Here is a 16,773-nt window from a genome sequence, read left to right on the forward strand (position 1 = left end):
TAATGACTATTTGAGTCAATTTTCCTAAATAAAATTTAAAAACTAAATAAAACGTAAAAATGAGACCTATTTAACATTTTAGAAGAGAATTAAGTTTTATTTTTAGCTTATATTGGTAAAATATAAGTTATTCCACCTTGTTTAGTGGGGTAGTGGTGGAATATGTCTGTTCCACCCTGTTTATGTTTACTCTACTTAAAAGTTATGTCAAATATGGAACACGGACCCCTGTTTTGTTCTGTCATGTCTTGTCTAGTATACCAAACACATCCTAAATGAACTAAAAAGATGTCGACTCACAATGATATCTTTATAGACAAATTTGTGTGAAGTCGGTTGGGATTATCGGTAACTAATTCTTGATCCAAATATAATTATATACATAATTCAAAACAAATATATTTGGTTATCAATAAAAATTATTTAATACTTTTTAATGATTACTTTATTGGAAGGGTGTTTGGCTGTTGTTGAATGGTATGGTATATAATAATTAAGTGGTCGGAATGATTAAGAGACTCTCATGATATAGTGTAAAATGAAATATATATGTTTGATAACTGTTTACGATGAAATTAGGGTTCTGAATAGTCAAGAGAAGCCAATGATACAAAATCATTCAAATAGTTTTAGAACCATTAAAAGACATAATTTTTTTTTTTGCCAAACAATGTTCACCTTTTAAAGATGTAGATGTTGTCTTTTAATGAAACTATTAACAGGTAAACAAACGACCTCCAAGTTTTAATTGGCGAGCCCATCTTCAAGTTGCAAAAAAATAAAATAAAATAAAAAACACCTCGTTTAAACGAAACGCTCCTTATAAAACGATTGGCATGGAGTGGTTTTCCTTGTCGTTCTTGTTGTTTTCAATCATACCGTTTTCATCCATATTTTTTACCGCATCTTTGTGACAACCTTATACGTATCTGACCTAAAGCTTCCATTGTCACATATACCACCATTGATGACATCTCGAAGCTCTTTGTGGAGGCTATGAAGAATCTGAAGAAGTCGTGATGTCGGCCGGAGGCGATGAAGAATCTAAAGAAGTCGTGAAGTTAGATGGAGGCGACAATTTGGTCTTTGGATTAGGTTTAGGCATACGATGGTGTATAGAAGGGTAGTATAGTCATATTTTAATTTAGTCCTAGTTGTTCCACCTATTTTGATGGTACAAAAAACTTAAGTTTCGTCAACGAAATCAAACTTTTGCCCCATGTTGTCCTATCTGATTTTTGTCCAATGGCATACTACATACCAAACATAGATTATTTTTTGTCTCGTCCTATCCTACCCGGTCTGCATACCAAACGTACCCATAATTTTAAATAACGAATTGTATCGAAATTAGAAGATAGTCCTTACACTTTCAAAATTGCACCTTATTTAACACTTTTTTTAAACGATAGTCAGAGAGATGAACCAAATCGTTTTTTTTTTGCGAACAATAATGACCATTTTGTAAATTATCAAAACTACAGGAACAAAAGTGTTGTTTTTGAAAAACCATGAGGACCAAATTTACAATTTACTAATTTGTTTTACAAAAATTAGTCATGGCCAAAAGTGAAAGAGCTTCATGGAAATAATGATCAAAATGTAATTATAGAGATGAAGAGTGTAATTTACTCAACTTATTATTAACATATAGTGGTACATTCAGCATATAAATTCAAATTCCCATTATTACTTTACTTTTTTTATTTATTAACCTGGATATCCAACGTGTTATGCGAGCCGACTAATCGTAGGGTGACCACCTGCTTTGCGGGTAGTCTATTAGCCCGGAGTCACCGTATTTGAACCTCCATGACCACAAGAAATTTTTATTCTTCCTTGGATTTGAACTTGAGACCTCCAATCACTTTGACCTTTGGAGCCCAAACTCAAACCAATCAGGCAATCAGGCACAATCCTTGTGGTTTCATTTTACTATTTAATAATATGAATTATGATTAATATACTTTACACTTCGATTTTATTCTAAAATCTAAATAAAGCATAAGTTGACGTCGTCTACGTTTTAATCCAGCAAAATTTGAAAGAACTGAAATGATTAGTGTCATCGATCAAATTTTGTTCATGTGTTTGATTCATTATTTGAATTTTACCAAGGAGTTCGAATTCCACTATGGCGGAATGCGAATTCATTGGATTCTGACAATAAATCGTCTCATTTTTAATGAAAACTATTAATATCACGACTACCACCATCGTCGTCGTCGTCGCCGTCGCCGTCACCACCGTTGTTACCACTATGGCCTTCACATTCCCACCACCGCTTTCACCACCATCATTACTGCACCATAGTCTTTGCCACCGCAACCACCAACACCACTATCGCATCCATTCCACAAGAACTATTATAATTCAACAAAACAAACAAATAGAACTCTAAATTTTCCTATCAAATGCATGGTCAAATTTAATTGAATTTCATCACTTAATTTGACATGTCTACAGATTCCATTATTTGAACCAGGCATGGCAATGAGACCGGCCCCATTGGGGAGCCTGGTGTATCCGCACCGATCGGGACGTGGATTCCTTGCAAAAGCGAGGATTGGGGACGGGAATCTCCAATAGTTAAAATCGGGAAAGAGGACGGGGTCAGGTAACGTGATCCTTGCCCCGTCCACGTATATTATATATTTATTATTAAATACATTTTGGAAATATGTGAGATTTAAACGTGTCTCACTTTGGATCGAATTTGATGTTTAACACATTTGATTTAAAATGTATCACATAAACGGGAAAAAAAATCCCCATTGAAAAAAGTGTTGCAAATTAGGAGTGAGCATAGCCGGGTACCCGCCCTTTTTGACAGGAACYGGCGGTTCTTGAGATATTGGAACCGGAACCGGAATCCGGTTAAAGCGGTTCTTAAATTTTTGGAACCGGAACCGCCGGGAACCGGTTCCGGTTCCAGGTACCCGCTTCCTAAAATATTAAAATTTTGTTATTTAGAAATAAAAAATAAAACATTGCCAAAACACTAAATAAATAAGCAAGAATACAAATTATTCAGAATAATTGTTACAAATATTGTTTAACGATTACAAACCATAATAGAATAATAGAAAATGTTTAAAGGTTAACGATTACATACTATAATGGTAAGTGTTCAAAGTTTAACGATTACATACTATGAATCAAAGTGAATACACAATTTGAAAAAATACGAATCATTTTATCTGAAGAATTTAGATGAAGAATGAAGATGACGACGTGTTTTCAAGATGTAAACCTAATGTAAATTTGGTATTTAAAAAAATAATTATTTTTTTGTTGAAAAATACCGGGTACCTGACGGGTAACGGTTTCGAAAAATTGAGAATCGAAACCGGAACCACTCATATCGGTTCCGGAACCGGCGGTTCCAAGGTGGTTCCGGTTCCGTAGCCAAGTACCCGGTTCCGCTGCTCACCCTTATTGCAAATGTGATCATATTCCCCAACAGTGATGAAGACGAAGATTGAGAATCAGGGACTAGGATATGGATGGCGCAGGGATAGACCATGATAGGGATTTGGGTCCTACCCTATCCCGACCTCATTCCTATCCAATTTCCATGCCTGATTTCTAGGCATAGTAATGGACCCTGACTCGTTGGGGACCCTGACTCGTTGGGGAACCTGGTCCACCTGTCTCGGTCGGGGACGAGGATTCCTCGCTAAATCATGGAAGGGGATGGGGATCCTCGTTTGTCTCAAACCGGGGATGAGGATAGATACGGGTATTGTACTCCCCGCCCCGCCCCGTCCCGTCCCGTCCCGTCTCGTATCCGTGATATACATTAATTAATAAATTTTATATATATATATATATATGTGTGTGTGTGTGTGTGTGTTATTTATTTCAACTAAAACGGCAATTCATAATTTTCTACTTCCTAACTATGTTTAAAATCTAAAGCTGTTATTTTTTAGATGTTAATATGTAATATTTTGAATGTCAAGTAAAAATACAATTACTCAATAAGTTTCGTATATTACTGAATACGGTTTTATATTACTCAATATCTTTTGGTACTTGTGACTTTAAGTTTTTTTGAATTAAATTGATTTTTTTTTGTTTTAGGTTATTAATTCTTATATAATGTTGTAGTTTTTGTGTATTAAATTAATTTCATTTTGGTTTTAGGTTTAAATGTTTGAGATTTAAACATGTATGGTCTTTACATATTTAATTTAAAATAACTTACATAAACGGAAAAAAATTCTCCATTTCCCCATTGGAGATCCCTGTTCCCCATTAGGAATGTGATTATATTCCCAGACAGAGATGAAAACAGGAACGAAGATAGAGATAAGTAATCGAGATGTCATGTTTACTGATTTCGACCAAATGCCACTTAACTGCAAAATACATCATATATTCACTGACTATTTTTTTTTCTCGTTGACATTAACTGCAAAATACAAAATCTATTTACATTTTGTGTCGACAAGAAATCAAAGAGATATTATGAGTTCAGTTGTCGCATTCGCACCACATTTTCTCCTAATTAACTATTTTTGATAAATATATAATATCCAAATTATTATTAAATTATTAAAATAAATATGTATTAACAATTAGATCGATTATTAATACTTACTTTTTATATTATTCGTTAATGTTTAAATACATATAAAAAACTATTAAAACGTTTTTGTGGTTATTATTATATGATAATACTTTATTATTTTATTAAAAATATTTATCAAGCAATTTTTTGTTGTTTAATACATTTTTGAGATGTCTATACTATATTATAAATCATTTGATAAAAACTCTTAAAAACTATTTTTTATGCATTAAGTACTGTACTTTGATGCATATTACTTAATATTTCAGATTACAAGTAATTATGCATAAGTACAACTTATTAAAGTTTCATGTTTGAATTTGTGTAACTAACTACGGATAAACATAATCAAATAGATAATAAACATTTTATTTTAAAATATAAAAAATCTAAAATATAATTAGGATAATTATCGAGTTATAACAAAATAATTAATTATTATATTTATAAGAAAATTATATTATTAAACCAAATATAAATTACTTCGTTATTTAACATATATTAAATTATAATAAAAAATTGAATTAAAAATTACACAAAAATTAAGGAATTTTAAATAATTAATTTGATACTAATATCGATATATTTTTATCAAAATTTTATGATATCTTCACATTTATATTTTATTAAAAATAAAAACATCATCGTTTTTTCAAAGTCACATAAAATCATATTATAACATCGACTGAGATAAAGAGTAAAATGAAATATTAAAATTAAGATATATCTCGTTGTATTGCACGAGTACCCTTCTAGTATAATCAACATGATTAATTTTTAATATAATTTAATACATATCTATCAAACAATATTTATAAATTATGTATGTATTTTATTTGTGGCAACATTTCAAGAACTTGAGCTTCAACCCATTAGGGTTGCTTAAAAACCCAATTAACCCGATCAACCCAACCTAACACGAAATAATTCAATCCGATGTCTAATCGAATTGTAAAATTGTCAAACCGTAGGTATTGGGTTGATATTATGTGAACCCAACCCAACCCAATAAACCCGATATCATTTTATTTCTTGAATTTAATATGATTGTTGATTTTTTATTAATATATACATTAGACAATTACACTATCATTTATGCTTTTCATATACACATATTTTCAATTTATCTCTATATAATTCATTCGTATATATGTTCAGTAACTGTGAACATATATATGTAAATTGAGAAAATTAATTGAATATGATGTACGTAAGAAGTAAGAGTAAGTTGTATCAAATAGTTGATGATGAAAAAGAAATTATGAGTAGAGAAATAACATATTCAATGTTAGAATAATATTTTAATGTATCAAAGTATCAACCCGTACGGGTTGGGTTGCACTTTGGTTTGAGTTGACTTAAGATTTTTTAAACCGCAAGCATTGAGTTGGGTTGTTCAAATGTCTTCAATCCGATCAACCCAACTCATGAGCACCCCTACAACCCATAATGTTAAAAAAAATTGATTAAAAAGGTTATTTCAAATCTTTCGATCGATCTTACAGTTATTTTTTGAACAAATTGACGGGTTTAGCTGGTAAATGGCATTACGCAACTTGTCTGATCCATTTTCAGATCAACATAATAAGACCAGATAGTTATTATGTAAGTTGTGTAAGTGCTACTTATGTAATGTCTATTGTTATTTTTTTCTATTTTTAATTTGAAAAATGGTTTACACATGTTACATAATGCCACCTACGTAACTTCCGATAATGGCTTCAGGATGTGACGAAGTCTAATTGACTAATTTTAGTAGATTTTTTTCTCCATATTTAAACGATTACGTATGCTTTGAATGGGAATTTATGAAAAGAAGTTTTGGTCGACTGGAAAACAGGAAACGGCGGTGGGGCAGGGTGGGTGGCCGGTGGGGAGTGGGGGACACGTGGCAGTATGGCAAAAAAGAAAGTGACAAACTTGAAAAGTAGAGGTCCTTTTTGGCAAATATCATATCTTTATAGTGGTGTCGGCCTCCCAAATCACACCTTTACCTTATCTTTTGCATCCCATGTTCCCAAATAATTAATGTATTTCCTCGGTAGAGGGAATTTAATTTTAAATGAGATAAATTACATTAAAAAGTAATGTATTTTAATTTTAATTTTATTTTGAATAATGTATTTAATATTTTTATTTTGGTATTTATGATATAAGGTTTTAAACATTTAAATATTTGGGTAATTGGTTGAAGCATTAACCAGTTGTCATGTTGATGTGGTGAGTGATGTGATATGCAACTCAATATTATTTGTTGAAACATTAACCGGATACCACATCACTTGTCATATCAGCATGGTAACCGGTTAATGTTTCAACCGGTTACCTGAGTACTTAATGTTTAAAACGTTACGTTTTAGGTATCAAAATGTAAGTTTTGAAAGTATGTTACCAAAAATAAGAATTAAATTAAAATAAGTTATTTTTTATGTAATTTGTCCTTTTACAAATGTAAAATTATTATATTTTATTATTTCTATCAAATTAAATATTTATATTTTTGTTTGTTTTAAATAAGTGTGTACTTTAAAAATTAAATTTGTATTTTACTTTTCTACCCTTATTGTGTAATGATTTTTTTTCTCTATCTATTACTAAAGATAAAAGTGTGATTTGGTTATTTAATAAGTAAAATAATTACACATTTCTAAAATTGTGTCGTTTTACTTGTGGATATTTATTTTGATTGGAGGAGTAGTTAATTAAATGGCGATGGTTCTTACTAAGGGGCTGTTTGTTTGGCTCTTAATGGTTACATTAAGAGCCAACCTCTTAACCGGTAAGAGGTCAAGGTTGTTTGGCAAAAAATATGGCTCTGAATGGTTACATTACCCCTCTTAACCATTTTGCATCTAAGGGTTCTCTAAACCATTCAGACTTCTCTTTTTCCATCTTTGCTCTCTCTCCCAACGTTCCTCACACATCGCTCACAGCCCCTCCCCCCACCCTACAATCGCCGGTCTTCAAATCCCTCCCCCCACACACAATCGTCGGTCTTCAAATCGCTCCCCCCCACCCTACGATCGTCGGTCTTCTTCTTCCAGCAGGTCTCACGTCGCCTTCTTCCAGCAAGTCTGTCGTCGCCGCCGCTCGTCGTTGCCTCTCGTCGCCGCCTCACGTCGCCGGCTCTGGTTGCCGTCTCTGGTCGCCTTCCACAGCCTCCTTACTACTGTGTTCTCTCCTTATTGCTGGTACGTGTTTTCGATAAGTCTAGGGTTTGGTTTAGGAAATTTAGCAGTTTTCTTTGGAAATTGATGGTGTTTATTGCTTATTTCATGTTTGTAACAATGTTAATGATGATTGGATTACCGACATTTTGCAATTTCTTGAGGATTTGATACTGATATGAAGAAACAACATCTTTTCTATATATCCATTTAGAATTGATTGTATTTCTTGAGGATAAAAATAATAATTTGTTGTCATTCAGAGAACAATTACCAAACAACCTTGTTTCATTCAGCACTTAACCATTCTGATTCTTTTAACCATTCTAACCTCTTAACTATTCTGAACTAAATCATTCAGTAACTGCCAAATAACCCCTAATAAAGAGAAATTTTATCTCCATCTTATAACTAAGGGTAAAATCAGAAAATAGATATTTATTTTTGAAAATATATATTTTTTCCCGAGACAAACTAAAACAGAAATGTGGACACTTAAGTGTTGTTTGTTTTTTAAGAAGTGTTGAAGTCTGAAGTCTTATTTCACTTCTGCTTGATAAATAGGTGGTGTTGTAATCAGAAGTAGAATCAATAAGACCGTTTATTTTTGTAAATTAATAGATGTTTGAATTTGTATAATTGTCTATTTTACCTTTCAAAACATTAAAATGTCGATTTTTATACATTTATAAATTTTATCTGTTTATTCATCGTCATTGCAAATTCAAGTGTGCAATGGTCTCGTTTCTAGCACCTCTTTCGTATTTTAAACTACTCATATTAGGAGCGCCAAACCATCCAATTTGACATTCGATTGGGTAAGGATCATTGAAAGAAATGATAAATTAAGATCATTGATTGAGAGATGAGTGGTCGAGAACGTCAACTGCTGAAGGTCTAGAAAAGTAATAAGACGCGAATTTAATAAGAGGTTGGTTTACCTCTTACCAGATAACAGAATGATAAAACAAGTGCACAAAAATATGGTTTTTACTTTTTTATACAACAAAGATAAAAGAACAGACAAAAGACTAAAATGATCCTTGATTTAACGGAGTAACAGAGACAGTTAATCAGAGAAACCATGACCAAAAACTTAAAACAAACTAAATAACACAAGAAATGAATCCACAATAAACATATTATATAACCGTACAATTCACTTTAATATTTGTTTAAGATTTGATAATTTTAATAAAAGACGTGAATATTTGTGCCATTGTTTACGATTTTTAGTACGAATTAAGCGTATTCTCCGTACAACAAGATTCGTGACTTCCACATGTCTCGTGGACTACACCATTTTATTGTTTTATAAAATTAAAATCAACCAAGTTTTGATGATGGATAAAATTTAACGTTATAAACAATAATTAAATGGTTAAGTATTGTTCTTAATTATAAGTATTTGGATTAATTTATATTCATTTTTATTAATCTCAGAGTCTTGAAAACCAGTTAGGAAAATCTCCAAATCCTTGCTGCAGTCGAACCGCTAAACTATGAGAAGAATCCCTAAAAAACCAAGTTTTATTGTCACTTAACCTATGAGTAGAAACCACAAAATCCACAGTTAAACCTTATCAGGGATGGACCCAGTGTAGTGTGTACAGTGTGGCACGGGTCACCGTTTAGTTCCCTCGTCGTAGTGTAAAAAATTGTAGGGTTGTGAAAAGTGTCACCGACTTACCATATCAATTTGTCGTGTTACCGTATATATTTTGAAACTATAACGAAGCCACAAGTTTCTTTTGCTAGAGTTTGTTTGCAAAACTTTTTTACCATCTCAAATATGAGTTTGAGTCGTGTTAGTGTCATTTTCTTAGTGTTTAGTTTTTAATTTCAGATTTTTTTTTTCTTACAATAAAAGACTTAAAAACATGACCCCACATATGAAAAACGATGAACTTGACCAGACCAATGTTGATTTTGTAAATATCCATGTATTTGTTTCATATAGCCAAATAGTATCATCACTTAAAAAAAAAAAATCTAGATCCATCTATGAACCTTGGTATGTACGAATAGTAGGGTATGCGGTTTTATATTATTTTCTAGAGAAAAATAAACAATTTAGCATTGTTGTTTGATTACACAAATTAATTTATACGTTTGTTCGTAAATTGTTTAATTATTCTTATTAACATGGATATTCAACTCGTTATGTGAGCCGACTAATCTCAAGACGACCATTTGCTTTGTGGGTAGTACAAAGTTACCACACTTGAACCTCCGTGACCATAAAGGGGATCTTATTTCTCATTGGATTTGAACCTGAGATCTCCGGACACTTTTGACCTTTGGATATTATTTATGATGCTTCAGCTAGACACGAGTCAAGCCTAAACCCTTTTTTTTATAATGCATCTAATATAGCAAAACTTTTTTTTCCCGATATTGATACGTTGCCTTCTTTTTTTATTAACCTATATATCCAACCCGCTATGCAAGCCGACTAATCAAAGGCGATCATCTGCTTTTCGGGTAGCACAAGAGGATCTTTATTCCTCTTTGGATTCGAGACACATTGCATTTACCATCCCTATAAATAGGTCGGGGCTTGTCCACGGGCTAACAAACTGTATTTCGATATAATCTGGTCGATTAAAATGTTAATTGTATTTAAGAAAATTTATGTTTATTTAAATCGAGATAAATTTGTAGGTTCCCAGAACTTGTTTTGTTGTTACGAAAAGTGTAAATATTAGTTTTTATAGCCCATCAAACTTCTATTCTTATTGTTTATAAAAAAGGTACAACAAGAATATTACAAAAATAAGTTATTACTTATTTATATATATTTTTTAAAGGCAAAAAAGGAAGGACAAGAAAGAGAGCTACGACATATTACTTATTTATATTGTATTTCAAATAGGTTTGTAGCTCTCTTTGCGTGTTCTCTCTGATTTTTTTTCTCGATTTTCTTGTTTACGCTTTATCTGTTTTCGTCTAGGTTTTACTGTGTTGATATGGAACCCGGGGTTTTTAGCATCTAATTTTTTAAAAAATAAGCAACTTAAATAAACGGATGCTCCAGATTTTGCGAATGAGGTTTTTTTTTATAAATTATGTACATTGTTATGCATTTACGTCTAATTTTAAGTTCAGAAAATTGTCATCTATTTTTAATTACTAGAAGGATACTCGCGCAATACGGCGGGATATATCTCGATTGTAATGTTGCATTTTATTCATTTTCTCTGTCGATATAATACGGTTTTACGTGGTTTTAGAAAACGATAATATTTTTATCTTGAACTTAGTATTATATTAACTATTTAAAAAAGTTCTATTTTCTGTGTAATTTATTTAATTCAATTTTTTATTATAATTTAATTTAGATTTAATAATAAAGTAATTTATTTTTGTTTAATAATATAATTTTTATAAGAATGATAATTAAGTATTATGTTAAAATTCAATAATTATCTTAATTATATTTTAATTTTTTATATTTAAAATTAGATGTTTATCATGTATTTGATTATGTTTATCTGCAGTTAGTTACACAAATTGAAAAATAAAACTTTAATAAGTTGTACTTATGCACAATTTATTTGTAATATTAAATTTTAAGTAGCATGCATCAACATACAATATTTCATGCATAAAATATTGTTTTTAAGAGTTTTTCTCAAATGCTTTATAATATAATTTAGATTTAACATAACTTGTGATTTTATATAAGTTTTGTTTTCTTAAAAGTGTAAAAAGATTTTTAGTCCCGTTAAACAATTGGCAAACCCGAACCGCTTATAGGACAGGTTAGGACAAGTTTCCATACCCATAAAAAATGACTTAGGTTTATTGTATTAGGCTCGTTAGATAAGAAAAAATAGGTTAGATCTGGTTCCAACCCGAAACAAACCTGCAGACGACGAGCTCTATAGCATTTTATAATAAAACTGGTAAGAAAAGAATATCCCAAAACCACGAAAATAGAAAAAATAGTTTTTTTTTTTTCCAAAACCAAGAAAATAGAAAAATTACTTTCTTCCTCCGAATATAAATATAATTTAATATATTTCTATCAATAAAAGACTTTAAAATAACTATTTAGAATAAAATAATATTATAACAGATAAATGAAATATTTTTAATATTATAATCGGATTAATCGACAATATGTTGATGAATGTAAGGGACTATTTAACAGTTGTTGAATAGTTTGACGTAAAATGATCAATAAACTTTTATATATAATATAAAATAAAGTATAATTATTTGATAATTATTCTGAATGAAATTAGAATACCGAAGGGTTAAAACCTAAAATATAAAATCATTTAGAGGACCGTTAAGAAACATACATTTATTTTACCAAACAAAATTCAACTACCGAACTTCAGAGGTAAACAAACGGCCCTGATTCAACCTCTGATTGGTTCTCAAAATTTTGGGAATCTGAGAGGTTTTTTTGTTAATCTGGTATCTAATCAATTATGTTAGCCGACTAATCTAAGATGACCACCTGGCACCTGCTTTGTAGATAGCCCAGATTCACCGCATTTGAACCTGGGCCACATAGGGATGGTGATTTACTCTGACCCGGTGGGGAACCCGGTTCACCCGACCCGAACTGGGACGGGAATTCCTTGCTAAAACGGATCTCGAGGCTGGGAATCCCTGGTAGACAGAAACCGATGATGGGGGATGTTACTCAAACCGGGGACGGGGCCGGGGCCGGGACTGGGACTGGTAGGGATGTTTGCGGTCCGGTTTGGATGGTTTAACACCACAAACCACAAACCAAACCGTAACCGCGGTTTATAAAATTTTCCAACCAAGCGGTTTGACATCAAGTGTCCAGACCGGTCAAACCAGACCACGAAAAGGCGGTCTAATCTGACATGCTTAGGCGGTTTGGGCCTTTAATGGACTTTAAATATTAAACTTAAACAACATATATAATTTAGAATTTTAGATTAAATATCCATTTTAACAAACTAAATATCTAAACAAATAAATGTAATAATTAAGCAGCCATTGAATACAAAGTCGAAGCAATCCAAAGTATAAACAAATAAATATGTAACATATTAGAAAACAAACAAATTAATAAAGTTACAACTCTACTGTGAGTATTGAGTAACAAAATCCACGACTTCACAACCTTTAATAATGGTTCAATTCTTGAGTCTTGAGTTCTTGACCAAACAAAATAGAAGCTAAATCTAAGTTGGATGAATCACTTGGTTGATGTCTTGAGGGATTCCAAATTTGGAGACCGTCAATATCAAATGTGTCGATATGTTCAATTGTTTAATGGTTTTAGTCGTCGATTTTGATTATGTTAAATGTTAGGCTTAGGGATATATTTGGGTCATAGACAATCAGTTAAAAAAATTGGGCTTGCTAATATTAATATATATATATATATATTGTTTGGTCAAAAAAAATTCCAAATCGCACACCGAACCGCCCAGTTTTTCCAAATCAGACCGGACCGCCAGACCGTTCAAACCGCCAAAAAGAGTCCGGTTTAACTTGGTTCGGCCGGTTTGAACGGTCCAACAGTTTTGTTGAACACCCCTAAGGACCGGGGATCCCTGATAGAATCAAAATAAAAAAAACTATTTACGGGGTTTGACCAGAAATTGACCGGTTTCGATCGAGGATTGCTAGAGATTTGAGCGTCGACGGGCCGTACCCGCCGGGGACCGGGACCGGGGGCCATCCCCGCCTCCTTGCCATGCCTAGGGCCACAAAGAGATTTTTCTTGAATTGAATCTGAGAGGTTTGTTTCTACCGTAAATTGTTGCGGTTCAGGTATGTTTGATCTCCGGGTGTTGTTCCAGAAATCTGCTGGTTCTTAACATAAATTTTAGTACGTCCTTTAGCTTCAGCTGAAAGGTTCAGCCGTTCTTTGATCCGATTGTAGTTTTTCATATAGAAATCTGATCAGTACTTCGCTATTCAGTAGAAATGTTTGTGGGTTCTTCGATTACAACAGATTCCGTGCGATTTCAGTTATTTTTTGGTCAGTTATAACGTTAGTTGTGATCGATTCGGTCTGTTAAATTTTCTTCAGGCTTCAATCGAAAACCTGATCAACGTGATGTGGTACTTTAAGATCTCATCAGATTTTGGTTTGAAGTTTGAAGAAGGACATGCTTGTTGAAATTTAACATATCCATTCCTTGAAATCGATCACATTTCAACGTTATAATTGACCAGAAAACAATCAAATTTACAGGTGCTAAAATAAGGGTTTTGCCGGTTGGGTTTTAGTGTGAAGGAGATTTAAGGTGAGAAGCGAACCCCTTAGATGCACATTAGGATTATATCCACCGAGATGCACCATATCGATCCATTTCAAGTGTGATTCATGAGCGGGTTTGAGATTAAAGGTGATAAGGGTCCAGATCCTTCTTGCGCCTCTCAACTTAACTCTCATTCTCACACGATCCTTAGCCTTTGCCGATTGTGGATGATGCAAGTTTGGTGGGTTATTAGAAGTGTTCACAAGGATTCATTAGTTTCAGAAGCAAGTTTTCAATTATGTTATTGAACACAGGAAGTGATCGGTTCCCCTAGCATTACCACAAAAGTAAAAATCCCTGCAACTCATGTTGCTATAAACTGAATGTTCATGATGAAAGATCTCATGTTTCTCCAACTATTCATACTACAAAAATTCTGAAAAATGCAATACATGATTGAGAAAAGATGATTCTTCACTCAAAATCGAACCTCCTTCTAATCACCAACTGAGTCCATTCAAATCGAATTGCTTTCGACTTGAAGCTGCATCGCTCCCATCATGGGAATTGAGGTCCAGTTTCTGTCCAAAATTAGGCAACTGAAACTTCTGTGGCATCTCAACTTTCTCTGGTTTCACTGAATCTGTTTTGCTTTGGGTGATTTGATTCATTAAAATGACTTCTCCCCTATCCGTAAATCTTTCCTCATTGTAGCTTCTACTGGTATTCCATTCACTACCCTTGAGCCCTCCAACACTCATCGACAGATCACTCGCCGAGAGAAATTTCTTGTTTCTTTTCGTCTCTTCGCACCATACTTTTTCTGGATCATTGTCAACTTTCTTTGACTTTAATAGGGTCAAACCAATTATCTCTTGTTCAGTTTGTTGTCCTTCACAGTAAGTCAAGCAACTGTCGATTGAACAATCTGTTGGCTGGTTTGTCTGAGTCGACGCATCTTTCATTCCCGAAAATGCAGAATTTAGGCAGTGATTGGATACCTTGGAAACCAATTCTGATAGTTGAACCTTTGCAGCCTCCAGTCCTACTGTACCTAAGTTTTGCCTTCCGAGAGTCTCTTGTGCTTTTTCAAGCACTGCTTGTAAGTATTTCCCTTGTGCTTCTATGCGAAGCTGTAAGTGTCTCTGTACCTGTTTCAGATTAAAAGAATGTTCATTGCTCTGAAGAAACAATTGAACTATGAGCAGCTCTTCTGTAACAACTCGTCTCACATTGATAGAAAATGGGATTTGTGAGCTCCTTGTAAGGCTCAATTGGTGGGCTACCAATAACTCCACCATGGTTTTAGGTTGGATTCAAAGTTCTTGGGTTAGACTGTTGCTTTGGGCTTTGGGGTGTTACAACTTACAAATGGTATCAGAGCCGATCCTTGTACCATCGCGATGGTGGGGCAAACCTCATCGTGTATGACGAGTCCTCGAGAGGGGTATTTGTAACATCTTAGGCGATGTGGGGAAAACCTCATTGGAAATTGTTAATTGTGTTGATATCATACCTCTAGTTAATTGTTAATTGTGTTGCTCATGTAATTGTTATTTGTGTTGATATCATACCTCTAGTTGCTCATGTAGCCTTCTTTGAACTTCAATTTGCATCTGTATTGCTTCACTTATCTGCAAATTTCTGAATGGATATGTGTATCATTAGAATGAACATTGGAGGGTATGGTTCTCATAGAAGTTACAAATGTACAATTGAATAGATTTCTCTTACTTGTTTGTTTGAGGACAAACACTTGAATTACTTGGGGGAATCCCATTCCTTTCACCCATGGCGTCTTCTGTTGGTGCAACCATATCTACAAGCCAAATCTTTGTTATCATGAATTATCCTTTCCTATTAATTACTGCAGAACATCTTAAAATTGATTCTTAGATTTCTTACCGACTTTGTTTGCTCCACCGCTATTAGTTTGTCGATATAGATTCTTACTGAGCCTGTACTTCTGCCAACCAAAAAGCAAATTAGTTTGTCTGCCTGTTTCAGTCATTGAAAAGGAACTCTGGTTGGCATGTGTCTGTTGTACCTGGAGATGACTCTTTAAGTGGTATAAAGTAAGCCCTTGAATTCCCATTAGCTTCAAGACTGATTTTGGAGTGGCCTCTGTAAAACAAAATAGAACAAAAGTCAATAAGTTATTTTTCCTTCATATTTCTTTCACCATTCACTCCTTGTTTCTATGTTTCATCCAAGTAATTCTTGACAAAGTAACGCATGTTGTTTCACTTGGATGAGTTGGACTTAAATGTAAGCCAATGCAAATCTCTTTGTACAACTTTTTAGAAATGCACTTACTATCTGCTCCTCCAAGTTGGTTGACTGCTTCTATGAACCGTTCATGGAGGTCTGGCATCCATTTGAGTCTAGGCTTAGCATCGGTTGAGAGAACAAGTCCTGAATCACCTCCACCATTCCCACCTTGCAGAAACAGATGCCTTTCTGGTGTAATTGACATTCTTGATGAAGAATGGATATTCTTTCCTTGATGATGATGATGATACATCTTTATACCCCAAAAAAGAAGAGTAAATGATTAATTTTTTGTAGTTAGTTTCATATTAACAACATATGATATAGAATTATCATACATCAAACGTACTCAATTTGGTACCTGCATGTTTTATTGTATCTTGAGTCTTGATCGTTTTGTCCTTCAGATCGTGAAACTTGATTCTTCTGTATCCTCAAATATGCGTCTTGATACTATAGCGCTTATCTATATCTTGTTATCCTATCTGCCAACTCTCACATACTGATGGTCTGCTCAGCCTCGCCTTATAAAGCAAATGGAGAATGGGTGGATGGG

General features: G+C 33.3%; 1 protein-coding gene across 2 annotated transcripts; it reads right to left on the reverse strand.

Moving 5' to 3' along the window:
• Nucleotides 1-14,300: 14,300 nt before the first annotated feature.
• Nucleotides 14,301-16,716, reverse strand: LOC112501528 (myb-related protein 2-like). 2 transcript variants are annotated; one of them, XM_025105184.1, is made up of 7 exons: nt 16,579-16,716; nt 16,263-16,470; nt 15,994-16,070; nt 15,852-15,912; nt 15,681-15,765; nt 15,521-15,590; nt 14,301-15,097 (listed from the first exon to the last, which is right to left on the reverse strand). In XM_025105184.1, exons 1-7 carry the CDS (start codon nt 16,582-16,584, stop codon nt 14,447-14,449), a joined length of 1,158 nt encoding a protein of 385 aa, XP_024960952.1. In that variant the 5' UTR covers nt 16,585-16,716; the 3' UTR covers nt 14,301-14,446. The 2 variants fall into 2 exon arrangements, with proteins under 2 accessions (XP_024960952.1, XP_024960951.1); XM_025105183.1 differs by having other exon boundaries at nt 15,852-16,070; nt 16,579-16,693.
• Between the last annotated feature and the right edge of the window lie 57 nt (nt 16,717-16,773).

The sequence above is a fragment of the Cynara cardunculus genome, unplaced genomic scaffold, assembly GCF_001531365.2.
Source record: "Cynara cardunculus var. scolymus isolate 2C unplaced genomic scaffold, CcrdV1 Un_Scaffold_196, whole genome shotgun sequence".
In the NCBI taxonomy this organism is placed as follows: domain Eukaryota; kingdom Viridiplantae; phylum Streptophyta; class Magnoliopsida; order Asterales; family Asteraceae; genus Cynara; species Cynara cardunculus.